Source organism: Elaeis guineensis, chromosome 5 (assembly GCF_000442705.2).
Source record: "Elaeis guineensis isolate ETL-2024a chromosome 5, EG11, whole genome shotgun sequence".
Taxonomy (NCBI): domain Eukaryota; kingdom Viridiplantae; phylum Streptophyta; class Magnoliopsida; order Arecales; family Arecaceae; genus Elaeis; species Elaeis guineensis.
The window spans coordinates 125,674,426-125,689,641 of NC_025997.2; the positions used below are offsets into that span (position 1 = coordinate 125,674,426).

General features: G+C 34.8%; 1 protein-coding gene across 7 annotated transcripts in view; it reads left to right on the forward strand.

The window, feature by feature from the left end:
• The window catches only part of LOC105045908 (uncharacterized), a 28,661-nt gene that overhangs the window by 5,724 nt on the left and 7,721 nt on the right, over positions 1-15,216 (forward strand). For 2 of the 7 annotated variants that reach the window (XM_019850953.2, XM_019850954.2), the window contains 6 exons: positions 36-284; positions 359-559; positions 11,858-12,006; positions 12,330-12,511; positions 12,684-13,463; positions 13,584-13,640. In XM_019850953.2, the coding sequence (XP_019706512.1) occupies positions 11,859-12,006; positions 12,330-12,511; positions 12,684-13,463; positions 13,584-13,640 (1,167 nt within the window). In that variant the 5' untranslated portion in view covers positions 36-284; positions 359-559; position 11,858. Of the gene's footprint in view, positions 1-35; positions 285-358; positions 560-8,179; positions 8,527-10,506; positions 10,650-11,808; positions 12,012-12,329; positions 12,512-12,683; positions 13,464-13,583; positions 13,641-15,216 lie in introns of those variants that run through there. The other 5 variants (XM_019850951.3, XM_073258451.1, XM_019850952.3 and 2 more) reach the window with 5 other exon arrangements.

Consider the following 15,216-nt stretch of genomic DNA (forward strand, 5'->3'; position numbering starts at 1 on the left):
ATTAACATTCTTATTGTTGCTTGCTTATCTTGTAGGGTCTACGAGCATAGGTGGATGAAAGAAAAGAGATTGTACTAAAGGGGTTGAGTTAAGTAAGATAAACAATGCCCTTGATAAGAAAATGAAGATCAATATTTCAACGAAAGAAGGGCGACCCCTAATGTTGTTCAATCTGCCAAGCTATCAATAAGCTTGGTATGATAGCTCGAAATATCTTACCAGTCAAGCTTAGATGGATCAAATTAACAGAGGTGGAGATGCAGATTGTATTTGACAAACTAGAGGTAAGTAGAAATCATTATAGTTGCATTTGTATTCTATGCATATTTGTTAACTAGTATTTAATACTTGTTTGCAGCAAAAACTAAATGTCAAGGGTTTAAGGACGGATAAGGAAGTTTGTGCTAGCGTCAAGAAGCTTCTTTCATTGAAGTCAAAGGATCAAAGATATCGACTACATATGCATTACCTTAACCATGAAAAGGACTCAAAGCCAAGTATTATGAGCACGGCAGAGTGGATGGATCTTTGTACTTACTGGAGTAAAAAAAAGACATAGGTCAGTATAACTTGCATTATGTTTGCATATAAATATCTCCTTTAAAGAATCAACTTTAGGTTGACAAGCATAAAGTTTTCTATCTTTTCAGCTAACATGTGAGCATAACAAAAAATTCAGAAATTTTGTCAAGTGCCAAGCAAACAGCAGGTCAAAAGTTTTTGTACCTATACAGTTTGAGATTGTGAGATATCGTACTTTGATTATGACTAATATCATTTGATATTTAATTTTCTTGCAATAGTAACTCATCTTTTAAACATAGTGAGAATGAATTGAATGGAGAAGAGTGCGATCGAATTATGTTGTGGTATCGTACTCATTACACCCCAGATCATGGTGACCCTCCAGATAGATGGACAACTCCCAAGTGCGAGGCAAAATGGGTGAGGACACTACACAAAAATAAAATTATAATCATTATTTTAAATGAGCTTAATTTTTGTTTTGAAATTAATCCTCTTCGAATTTTGTTAGAATGAAATGATGTAGGTGCTAGAGCAGTCCATATTCGATGGTTATCCTATGATAGCAGACCAGATATGCGATAAAGTTTTGGAGATCAGATCAGATTATGTCTATAGTTTGGGAGTTGGACCTTATCCAGAAAAAAAAGAATTTCTCTTTTATGTCGAAGAAGAGACTTTAAAAGGAGTTGGAGCAGTCGCAAAGCATAATCAAGAGATGAAAAATGAGATTGTAGACATTAAAGCGCAGATGAAGCGTCAATAAAAAATTTTGGAAGCTTTATGTGCATCACAGAATATCTCTTTATCAAATTTATGATGTAAGTTACTTAAGTTATTTTTTTAATGTGTCCCTAAATTTTTTTTATAAGTATAATGGAATAATATATGTATTTTGTTACTATAATATATAGATAATTAATTAATTATATATTTTTTTTTAACAGAGATCCCATGATTCAAGAACTTGTGAAGATGTGATTTTGAGGACATGTATGGCGAGGGGTCTTTTGTGCTTTAGATTGTCGACTTATGAACTCATTTGTTTTGTTATAGATAGTTGGATAATGAGTTTGTTTGCTTTTGGTTAGAGGTGAATTGTTTGCTTTTGGTAGAGACATGGTCTCTTGATGCTTTTAGTTGGAAATATCATCTCTTTGGATATTTAGACAATTTACTTTTTGGATTATAAACTTTATGTATATAGATTTATCTTGTTTATGAATTGTATGAGTTCATTCTTTAGTTGTTGAATGATTTGTTGACTGGAAATGGATGATTTACTTAGTATTTGAATATATACTATGAAATATAATATTTTATATAGGTTATAATTGAATTATCAATGAAGTAAAATTTAGCCATCACAAAACATCTTTGTTGCAAAACATCCTTGTTTTGCAACATTAGCGAAATCGTTCCGCACCATTTGAAAAATATCGTCAAAGATCCTCGTTCATTCCACGATATTGGCAAAACATGGCACAATTAGTCATGTTCCATGACGTTTGTCAGACATCATGAAAGACATTTGTTCCATGATGGTAGTATAACGTCGCTCAATCAACCTACATTTACGATGTTTGAGAAATATCGTGAAAGATTTTTGTTCCACGACGTTGGTGAAATGTTGCTCAATCAAACTATGTTTTACGATGTTTAGGCATACGTCGTACTTTTGACATCTTTTCTGTGATGTTTTATGACTAACATCGCGATTGGCCATTACTGATGCGACTAGCACGACGATCTTGGTGATGTTATGCCAAACGTCGTGAAAAGACTTCAACGATGTTTTGAAAAATTTTTGATGATATTTTTAAATATCGTGAAATTTTTTTTTTCTTGTAGTGTTAGTACCAAAGTAAATGACGAATAGCCTCTCGAGCTACTCAAAAGAAGAGATGGATCCTTATGAGAGTCCGAAAACCATACCCTCATCGTCTTCTTGAGGGTTACAGGAAAAATAATGCATAATAGGGTATCGGAAGCTCCTTGCAAAGCCATAAGGGCCTTATAATCCTCGAGATGATCCATTGGATTAGTAGAGTCATCAAAAGACTCGATGGTAGGCATCTTAAATCGATTTGAAATTGATTCGCTCAAGATCTCATGAGAGAAAGGAGATCAAAAAGTGAAACTATTTTTATTCTAAGATCGACCTCCTATTTGAATCTCCATCAGATGCCTTTCAAGATCCAGGATCTTGTGCTCCAGATCATCCTCTCTTTGAACTTTCAGGGTACTTGGGGCAAATTTACTGTCAGCCTCATCAATATGGTGTTCATCTTGATAGACTGGTTGAGGACTGTACTGAGACAAAATATTCAGAAGAGGAGCTTCTTTCGACTGTTGCTCCTCTTTCTTTTGAAGCTATTGAATAGCTACCGTCAGAATTTGGACTTGCTGAACAAGAAAATTGAATTATTGAGGATCAACAGCAATTGATTACTGTAGTAGCACTTCAGATGCTCCTTCTTTTAGAGCGGAGGGAGAGGGATGTTGAGCTCGTGCCTTAACCATCTTTTTCACAAAAAAAATCTGACCCTCTTAGCACTAATCTATTGCTGCAAAGCTCAAAATCTGAAGTAGGACTGATCGAATCGAATGAAGCTGGACTGAAATGATCCTTGCAATCTGACGAAAATTCTTTCAATCTACAAAATCAGTCAAAAAATCGGATGGAAGTCCTCTGGTTCTTGACCGTCCGATGCTTAAGTCAGTTTGAGCCTTGAAAATAAGGTTGGAAAAGAATAGAAGAGGAAGAGAGATCGAATGAAACAGAAAGAGAACTGAGTAGGGGCCAAGATTCTGATCTAGTTTCCTACTGACAGAGTCTCTCCCAATTTCAAAGAGCAAAACTTATCGATAGAGGATCCCTGACCCTCTATTTATAGAGGAGATTGAGTAAGTCATTCCAAAGTTTGTTAGGCCGTTAGAGGAGTTTGTTAGATGGTTAGAGAGCTACCTGTAAGTGAGCTGACGTACAGCTGTGCATATGAACTGGACATGGGATCATATCTAGCTATACCTGCCAACTGTATATAAGATTGTGGCCAGCTGTGATTTGATTGCAGAAACCACCATGGATGTTCACAAAACTATGAAGTCCATCACTATAATAATTTACTTCAGTAGACGACCGAAGTGAAATAGAGACGTCATAATAGTCATCTCGGATATAGAAGATATCGAGTACTAGATCGGTAAATACTTGATCTGAATATTCCTTTATCAGCTGGGACGTCATCCCAGACAGAATACCAAGATGTTCTTTATTCTGATTGATAAAATATGGAACTGAATCTTTGGTCTGCTAGAATCTGGTATTTTGATATTGATATCTTTTTGATCTTCTATGATGATGCCACATGTCTCGAGGCTGGTTTAGTATACCAACAGAATTCAAACCAGCCCACTTCAAAGCTATTCCTGAGTATTTATGAATATAAGCTTGGTCAACCTATAATCATATGATGTTATTGGTTGCACTAATCCAATTCACAAATCATATAGGATATTCAGCTTATTCATCCAAAAAGGCTCTCAGTTGTAAATTTGATCTCTATAAAGCTAAAAGACCTGATTATTTAGATATTTCTTTGTTGCAAAGAGCTTAAAATACCTTTTCAAGGTTTAAAAATTTTAAATTTGTTCTTTCTGATTCATGTTTTTTGTGGTTATTTAAGTTAGGCTTATGTTTTCTTGGTTCAACTAGTTGGTCTAATTTGTACCGGTCGTCTGGACCTCCTGATTATTCAACTTTATGCCAACTAAGCTTAGAAGATGTTTGGTTGGGAGAAGTGGAGATCTAGAATCGAAATCGGAATGGGTGACTCTCATTCCAACCGTTTGATTGGGAGGAGTCACATTTCAATTTCGATTCTAGGATGGAATGGAAATGGCTTAATTTATATAGAACTCAATTCCTATTCTCCTCTATAGATTCAAATTTTTATTCTGATTTCGATTCCGATTCCGATTTTGGTTATTAACCAAATGCTTCGGAGGATTTGACTATTCCTATTCCGATTCTAAGCCATTCTGATTTTCATTCCTATTTCAATTTTAATTACGAACCAAACATCCTCTTATACTATATGGTAGAGTAGTTTGTTCTTCGATTAGATTGAAAGTTAAATCCATCAACTTTGCGCCGGGGGCATCGGGGATGTGGGGAATCTTTTCATCTCATAATAAATTGGTTATGTTCAGTTTTTCTAACTGAAGCAGAGTTATTATGGCTGAATCGGAGTCATCGGATCAAAGCAGAGCCATCATAGCCGACTCACCATCTTCATGATCGACCGACCGTCTTTATGGCCGACTCACCATCTTTATGGTCGACTCACCATGACCGACTTACCATCTTCATGACCGACTGTCAAATATATAAATACGATATCACAACCATCACAAACGGTTACCAGCCGCATATGACGACGTAATTAGTGAAAATTAATAACCTACTACGTGATTATAGTCCGATGATTTAGCGTCATAAAACGTGGAACCACGTCCGATGGTTACAACAATCACATCTATAAAAGGGGATAAGTGAGTAGTACTGATAAGCCAACTTTGGACCAAAGCTTTGCTATTTCATACAATCAAAGTTATTGTTCATCAACTTTCTCTGACTTAAGCATCGAAGAGTTTTAGCCGGACACCAATTCGGTTTGTGTGAATGCTGTCTTGTAGGTACTCGATACCGACGATAGGAAATGGGGAGTTGGCTGCAATATTATCCTTTGATGGTAATCATCGAGTACTACGTAATAATCTCTAGTGTAAAGCTGGTACTATAAAGAATTTTGAGTCTATGGATAGATAGTGATCAAATGCTGTTTCCCATTACCAAAAGTGAGCAACACTTTATGGGGAATAGACTAGTCCATCAAATCTCATCTGGTTATAGTTTAAAATTATAAATTTGGATATAAGATATGGATATTAGTAAGGCTTAATTATAGTAAAAATTTTGAATTATTTAGAGATTTTAAATTTTATCTTAAATTTTAATTTATTATAATTAAATCATCTAACTTTAAATTAATTATATTTTAATTCTAATCACGAATTCCGTCCAGCTGCTAGTAAAAATTGTTATGTAAGCATGATCCTCTACTGCCACATAAGCATATAATTTGACATCATCTGATAATTCCATCATGATAGTCGAATGAAATTCAGAATCAAAATCTGAATTGAACTAACTTAAAAATTAAATAATCTGATTGTATTAAATTAAAATTCAAAATAAAATCAAAAATTTTCAAATAATTGAATTCTTTTTCATGATCAACCGTGTTAGTAAAAGCATTATCCCCTAATCTCCCCATGCAAAGAGCCGACTAGACCAACCATATGTAACACTTTACAGCGAGGAGTGGACTAGACCAACCATACCTAGCACTTTACAGAAGAGTTCCCACCTATACATCATCTCTCATTTATCATGGGGAGCACCAAGTCTTTTTCTTTGCAAGAATTATGTCCATGGCCCCACTACTTAAAATGTAACATTCATCCATCTATAACATCAAATATCAGAACTAGAGACTCGTTAACGGAAAAAATTCCGATCAGTCGGTGAGGCTTAATATGGAATTTATTTGACCAAGGAATGTGGTGCATCCTGCGGTCGCATGAAGTGATCTAATTGCGGTAGGTGAGGGATAGAGTAGGTAGATAGAGTCAAAAAATTTAAGTATTCACCTTGTTTGCCAAGCTCTATATCCTATAGATTTGCAAGAATGACAATTGGAAGTAAATTTTCTCATGTTGGTTCATCTCCATTTTTTGAAAACCAAAACATACATGCAATCAAGGAAGATGCTCTTGATGATGACCAAGCTATGGCCTATCCAATATGAGCTTGTACCCTCTCAAATGGAGCTTACACTTTGCTTGACCCTATAAAATTTACCATCATCAATATAAAAATACTTTTTTATTTTTTTCTGGTTTCATTAATCAAATATCATAAAGCATGAAGATTGTGATGGCTATAGAAGTCCCACTATCCCACACGACTAAGGTTATTAAAGTTATCTTCTCATGGGTGTACCATTATACATCTTAGTCGACCGTATTATTTGAGAACTAGCCTACAATATTTAATCACTTTTCTCGCATGCATATGCACCAAAATATTCAAATTCACAAAGCTCCTTGCTTATCAAGTAACGATCTCCTATTGTGAGCCTAGTTGATAAAAACAATTTCATTTCCTAGTTATGTAGTTTTTTAGGCTATCTAGATTTGTATTGCATGGATTATGTTGCTCAAGTTACAACGAAGAAAAGACTAAGCTCAACTACCTTTTTATTTTACTTTATCAATTCAAAAAGTTAGCTATGCTAACTTTTCATTGCTTTCATGAAAACCATTTACTTATAAATTTTTTTTCTAAATATATAAAATTACATAGATATCCTTTAAAATTTTTATTTACATGTATATCCTTTTAAAATATTAGTTTTACATGCATATCCTTCTTCTTCTTTTTCTTTTTTCTTTGCATAGGCACGTGCACCGTATAACATCATAAAAAAATAAACGGTTTAAAATTAAAATGACTCAAATATTTTTATGGGTAAACATGTATGTGAGGATATTCATATAATTTTATATATTTATGAGAGTATACATTCAAAAAAAATCTATTGAAGAAAGAGCAAAACTCAATTCAAACTTGCTAAATCTTCCATGACTTAGTTAAATTGGCAAATAAAAAAAAGCCAAGTAACATGATCATTTTTTATTTGTTTAAGATCTTAACTTGATCAAGTTAAAATATTGAATGACCATATTGGTAATCATATTTTCATATTTTATTTTAATCTAATTATTACTGTCGAGTCTATGACATCTATATATTTTTCATTATTTTTAAAATATTAAAATATATTAAATTTGAATTAATTATAAATATTCAAAATCAAAGAAATGACTTTTTGTGGAGTTGTTCATTTGTTGAGACGAGAATTTTACAAAGATAATATAATTTTGTATGTAAGAATTGATGTCAATATGAGATCATGTAGCATAATAATATTGATTTTTTTGTCACCCTCCTTGATCAAGAATGGTTGAATTATTTTTATTATATTTGACTTTTTATTATTTAAGTATATTCTCAATTATTAATAGTATTTTTGAGTTTATATCTTTCTACATATACAAAATTATATGAATAATCTCATAAAATTGTTGTTTGAATGTATGTCCTTATAAATTTTTTTTTTTACATATCTACCTATTGAGATATTTCAACCATTTTAATTTTAAATTATTTATTTTTTAATGATGTCCGATGATATGGTATCCTATACAATATATATATATATATATATATATATATATATATATATATATATATATATATATACATACAAATTAATATTTAATGTGGATATATATATAAATAATAATTTTATAAAAATATTTATATAATTTTATATATTTAGAAAGAATATATATATATTAAAAAAAATTATAAAAAATATAAAGTTCGGACCTTGCCCAACCTAGCTCTAAGCCTGTGGACGTTACATTTATTGATGACTTGGTCATGGCCCTCATGGGAGCTCCAGATTCTCATGGGGGGCGGGGGTTGGGGAGTGTAACTTTGGAGTATATCTCTATAGAACTATGATGTACACCGAAGTAGTTGGTGAAGCGGCCAACTCTGTAGTCTTTATTCGTGCATGTACTTAATCTGGAAAACAAAGATGATTAATGCGTTGCCTTTCACGGGAAAAGGAAGTCCGAAGGCCTCTTGATTTGAAAGGCACCATCACTTCCACTCTCTCCGCTGCCTTCCTTCTCTGAGCGCTCTCTCTCTCTCGCCCTCCCTCCCCACTCCAATACCCGGGGATCATCTTCCTTCTTCTTTTTAGTCTTTCTCCATTTTGTTCTCTTTTTTTTCATCCTTGAAGTCACCCATTTCCGTACGGAGTTAGAAACCCCTCCTTTTCACAGAACTTTGCGTTGCAGGTATTGTAAAACCTATTTTTCGTCATCTTCGTGGTTAAATTTGTGTTCTTTTTGGCATACGTGCATGTGATTCTTGTCGTGGATGTCTGTGTTTGCAATATGCCATGGTTTAATCTGGATTTTTTTGTTTTCTGTGAGGTTTGATGGATTTGAAGAGATAATATTGTTCGTCGGTAGAGATTTTTGAGTCGTTTTAATGAAAATAAGGAAGGAATGTTGTTTTTTTGAAAGGCTTTTAAATCTTTTTTTTGGTTTGAGATCGTGCTAGGTTTTACTGGGGACTGCATTTGTGGTAAATTTTCTGCCTTTCTTTGCTTTAATATTCATCTGAGATCTCAAAATGATTTATTGGTTTTCTGTAAAAATGGTAGTCAAATGGAACTATCTTTTTTAAAAAAAAAAAAAAAAAAACAAATAGACGCAGGAAAGAGCCGCAAAGTGATCTATTAATGACGCACAGATTGGGTGGCAATAACTTATAGGCTCTATGTTTTTCCATGGTTGTCTAAACCATTTTCACATATTTGCAGGCGTTTTTGCCACAATTTTTTTTTCTTCACGCTCTTCCTTAAATTTTCCCTGTGCGTTCTAAATCATGGACATATGGGTTAATCCATTAGTGAGATAGCTTCCATGGAAGCCCTGGTACATGCAAACATTTTATGATATGTAAGAAAGCCCTTTCGTAGCTGTTCCTTGAATAGGAACATCACTGGTTGAACATTGACGCACGTTTGACTTGTTTGGCTGAAAAGATTCTCTAAGAAAGTCTTCTTATCAGGCAGAGAACAATCTAAGCACCTTTTCTTACCTTTTGGGAACACATCTGACTTGCTTGAATTCCAGATGGCAGTTGCATGTACTCAACTACTGATTCTTCTCTGGTTACTTATAGGTGATAATGAACCTTAGCGTGGATTGATTTCATGACAATTATATGACCTTAGCTTCTCACTTTCTTTTCTGCGAGTGTTTGTAGACTTTTATAAAATGTATGGTCTGGTTTTCCAAGGGTTTTGTGTAAAACTGAGGCTCTTAAGGTAGATGATGGCACACAATTTCTTTTTATTCCTTCACCGTGGTATGATTCTGTGATAGTTTCATACAATTTATAGAACAGCTACAAAAAAGTATTGTTTTTTCTCCTTTACATTGCTGCGTTGCTGAAAATGTTTTCTTGTTGCATGTGCTGTACAATTTTGAGGGACTTATACAGAAGAACTTTGGAAAAAAAAAATATTGATGTATGTGTACATTTTTTGACCCCTTAGTCGGGGCCATTAGTTAAGTTACTACGCTGTCAAAGTTTTCATTAACCTTGCTCTAACATGAAATTACATTATTTACTTGCCAGTAGGCTTCCTTGATATTTTTCAGCATATTTGAAACCCTTCCTAAATCTTCTTCAAACTTCCCTCTTCCTCATTCAACTTTCATATCTGACTTGATAATAACCATTATATCTCATGATATGTTAGTCATGCTCGATTAAGACACAGACAAATTATTGAGATAATTAGTTATTGACACAATATTTTTATTGTTTCTTCATATTCATTAATACATGAACTAAGTATGGTTCTCGTTATTTTCCCCTACTTTCCCCACTCTTGGCACTGGTTTTTGATATTCCTTCTAGATGTTGTCTTATTACTTTTGTCATTACCTATCTATATTTACATATAGGCTTTTATTTCTATCTTTGGTAGGAGATTTACCATAACATATATGTTTGACTTTCACCTAAATTTAATATTTATATTTGGAAGCAACTGAATACATTCTCACATGCAACAAACTTTTAATGCTATTAGACCAAGTTTTCCATATTTTAGCCATAGCTTTACTGCAAGTTGCTTTCCAATGACACTCTATGAGCATCAGCATTGTGCTACACTGCATTTAATTAGGGGGTGGTATAATTATACAAGTCATTATTACAATATTGCGTGTCCTAGCAATAGTAAGATGTGATTGCAGCTCAGTAGAAGAACAACAGGAAGCCCAACCAAAGAATTCAATGGTTTACTCCAAAATTCTGGTCTGGACAGATTAGAGATGCTATTACAAACACCTCAAAGGCCATGGCTGCAGCATAGATTCCGGACTATATATCAGCATAAGTAATGTTCAGAATCCCTAGACTGTAGCATCCCTTTTTGCTACTCAGCACATTGCGTCGTTTAGAGGTTTAATTGCTAGAACAAGATAAGTTCTTTATGCTGATGAACTCCATCAATTTTTTTTGGTATTTTTGGGAGCCTCTCCTTTAAATGAACTTATGTAGATGTGGTTTGTCAGAACTGGATACCAACTCAAGCTTAGGAAAGTAGCAGTTAAGCATATTTTAGGGTCGCAAGTCTTGGCATATGATCTACTTTGCAGCATTTCTTTAATGTGAATTCCTTGTTAATGGCATCCTATGTTGGCTAGAAGTTCAGCCTCCAAGTCTAACTTGGTAAGACATACCTGGGGATCACTTATGGACAATCTTTCACCATATCCTTTCTCTGCATAGAAATGAAGATGCAGAAGCCTGTATAGAATATTCAGAATTTGTTATGTTTTTGTGAATTTCTCACTTGTCCAAATAATCCAGCTACAACTAACAGTCTAGCACCCAAGAACTGACCGATCAAAAATGATAACTAGAAGTTTCTGGCTCATTTCTGTTTATGAAATCTAACATAGCCTGATAAAACATCTTTAAATATAGAAATTTTCACTTCTGCGACTTGCTTTTCTTCTCCTAACTATTTTTTGGAATCCTTGGCTACCTTTGTCCATGATAAATGCAGCTTTTATTTGAGAGCCATCGCTGGCTCTCTGCCTGATATGTTAAGTGACCTCCACCCATGTCATTGCATTTCTTCAGATATTCTTGCTTCCTCATTTATTCGTGCTGCTTGCACACTACCTTCATTGAAGGCCAAGTTCCTCCTTGCTCCATCATGCCCTTGATCTGCCAACATCTTGGTTTTTTTTTTCTATTTTAAGAGAGAGAAGGCTGTATCTGGAGTTTATCTTTTTCCACATAGCAGTTAGATTTTTCTTTTCAAATGTTTTCTTAATATTTATTGTAGTGACTTATCTTCATGTATATCGACCTGTAGCTACCTCTCACATGTAACATTACATTATGTATTTAATTGGACAAAAGTTGTGTTCACATTTTGATGTAAGTTTTTGCATTCTAATACAAAGAATCATTCTGATTTTCTTTCTTTTTTTTTTTTTTTAAGGAAGAAAACTAATACTCTGCAGTCATCATTATGCTTTCAGTTTCCCTTTTGGATTGTTTCAAGTTCATGTTATTTTCTCAAACAAACAGAATGGGGCAAAGGAAGAATGCATATTCAACAAGCTTGCCTTCCAACAGCTCTGTCTTTGCTAGAAACTTGCGCAAGAACGATTTGGGAGGAGTCATCTTTGGGTGCAAACACAACACAATAGCAGAGTGCCTCTCAAAGCAGTTATTTGGTTAGGTCTTGCATCTGCCTTCACACTTGCATGCTACAAATCTTTTATGATCTCAAGTTCATCAACTTTAGTTCTTTGATAACGCTTAAGCTTTTTTCCTGTTCCTTGATTTTTTTTTGCAAATTGGATTCTAGAAATCTTGTGCCACTGTGGCAGTTAGATGACAGAATCATTTTACTAATTTTCTTTTAATCTTATCAAAACATTGATTATGTCATGCATGATTAAATTCATAGACATGTTAGTTCTGTTTACATTGAACGACTTTCATCAATAACTAAAAGTAACATTTCATTAATGCATGCCATCTTTGTATCTGACAGGCTTACCATTCTCACACTTCAGCTATGTAAGAAATATTGAGGAAGGTCTTCCTCTATTTTTGTTTAATTATAGCGATCGGAAGCTGCATGGCATCTTTGAGGCTGCAAGTCGTGGGCAATTAAATGCCAACTCATATGCTTGGACCGATGGTGGTGCAGAAAGGACGCCCTTTCCTGCACAGGTATTAATAATCAACAGGTTCTTACTTTCTGCCATGTGATATAGGTGGTCAGGCTTTTCATTTTATTTTCTTGATGTAGCTCTGTAACAATCCTGTTATGGAGTCTCCTTATTTGTATTTGTCAAAAAAAAAAAAAAGAAATCTTCATTTATTATTATTATTTGTTATCAAGGTTGCAATCCATGTCAAAATGCGCTACCAACCACTTACTGAGGATCGGTTCAAAAAAATCCTTGTAGACAATTATTATACAAACCAACACTTCTGGTTTGAGCTGGATCATGCACAGGCAAGAGCATTGATTGCATTGTTCAAGTCTTCATCTTATCCGATCAGTACCAAGCTCACTCCTTCTATGTCAAACAAGACCAGGCTTTTGATACCATCACCAGCCACCACGGGGAATACAAGTGGAAATATGGAACGCACATATGCTAAGGTCTGTGAGTTGAAAAAGGATTTAGAATCAGATGTTGAGATGGTGGTTGAGAAGTTCGCATCACTTGGTTGGGATGATGAAGATCTTGAACCAGGTAGCTCGAGTAAGACATCATCTAATGCTCCGGACGATATGGAAAATAAAGAGCCAGAGCTGTTCTCTGTTTGGGATGAATGGACAGAGAAAAATGAGGTGGCAAATGATTCAAGTGCTAGCATATATTTGGACAAAGAGAACCAAATGTTGCAGGGACAACAGTCTAGTAATGAGAAACTAGCACCTGATATGGAAATGGTGTTATTTAAGCTAAAGGAGTTGTCTGCTGAGCGCCAGCATATAAATTCATTTGCCAATGAATGCAATGCAGATAGGGTGATACCATATGGCCCTGTTCCTATAGAAGTGCATGAGAATAATGAACAGATTGCAGAGGATTGCCCAATTTTGGATGAGAATGAAGATACTGCAGCTACAACCAACCTTGTCCAAGGAAATGTGGAGGTGGTTAAGCTTGTAGGCCTCGTGTAGTTTTGTCCTATATGATTTCTTTTCTTATGCCATGTGCCTTTCCTAATCCCTCAATCCCTTACCCCTAATTTGAGTACTTACTAATTCCTGGATGTTTTCATGTAGTTGATGCTGGTTATCAAAGAGTTGCAAGAAAGGACAGCAAATTTGGAGAAGAAGCAGGTCTGTGTGTGTGTGTGTGCGCACATGCATGCATGCGTGTGCATGCTCGCACGTGCACATATGGGTGAACATGCATGGTGCAGGTCTAGAAATTATTTATTACATGTTTGCTTTGGACCTTTTTCTCAAAAGAGAAGACTTTTAACTTGTATTCTGAGCAGAAGTTTTGAATATTGTTTGGTCATAGAAACTAACAAATTTTCTCTAATTTTGGTTCGGCTTTTGTTATATATATATATATATATATATATATATATATATATATATAGAGAGAGAGAGAGAGAGAGAGAGAGAGAGAGAGAGAGAGTTGGCAACACTTGAGTGGATCTCCACTTAGATTTGGTTAGGTCTACATGGGACAATAGGAGTTCGATATTGATGATCTGAGCCGTATATGCGTGCGTGCGTGCGTGTCCTTTGTTGTTCTATTTTATTTGTGCAAACCATTGCCACCTGCATCTAATGGATTTGATGTTCATCTTCAGGGATTCCCTGATTTCTCAATTTTATATCCAATTGCCTTTTCATGTTGGTGTTTCTGCTTGCTGAAATTCATTTTTGCAATATATTTTTCTACCATCTTCATTCTATTATTTTTCAAAACATTAGGAAAGTTTAAGAGTTCTTGTTGAATGATAAATAAAGAGAATTAAGAATGATATTGAAATTGAAGCTTCAGGAAAAGATTTGTATTTTGCATTGTAAACATATTTGATATCTAGCTTCATGGCTTAGATCATGGATTCACTTCAAAACTTGGTTGTTAAGTTTCATCACATCAAAGCTGCACGTTGCAGCTGTAAGTTCAAAGACATCTTTCAGGAAGTTAGGCCATCATTGGATTGAACCCCAATGCCTCAACCCTTTCCCCCATCAATTGACCTGTGTCATCTGTCAGATGTTGCAAGAAACTGGCTACTTCAGGCACCAGAGAAGTCGTGGGATTCTGGTAAGAGCAAAGGACTATGCATGCTTTTTCTTGGAGAGTCATGCTCGATCCTCTTGACTAGGGCTGGATTCAGGTTGGGTGTGCTGGCCCACGCCCCTACTCAACCCCTGCCTGGACCTAGGCCTGGAGTTCTTTTTTCCCCTCAAAATCCCGATTTGAGCTCAAACTGTGCCCAGTTTGGACCTGAATTAGCTCATTTGAAATTTTTGGCCCAATTGTCCTGCCTAGGCCACCTATGGTTGTGCAACATGAATGTCAAATTTTTCTCTCTTCACCAAAAAGAACAGCAAATTGGATAAGAAAATAATAAAAATATTTATATAGCTAAACTAGTATAGGTGCTCTGATAATATATAGACGCATCACCAAAGAAAAACATCAGTTAACGGTTTGATCAGAAGCTATTTATTATATGTTATTAAACATTGAGATAATAACACCTGCAGGGCAGTAGGAAAAATATCAGCATGCGTTTAAGGATCTGGGGACAGTCATGAAGCAAAAGGCATCAGCAAACCTTGACATTAGGAAAATAAGGCATCATAACAGCAAAAGAAAGTATAGTTAACCATATAAAAAACAGGTACATTCACAAGATGCTGTCCAGAGAGTTTAAAAGAAAGGGAG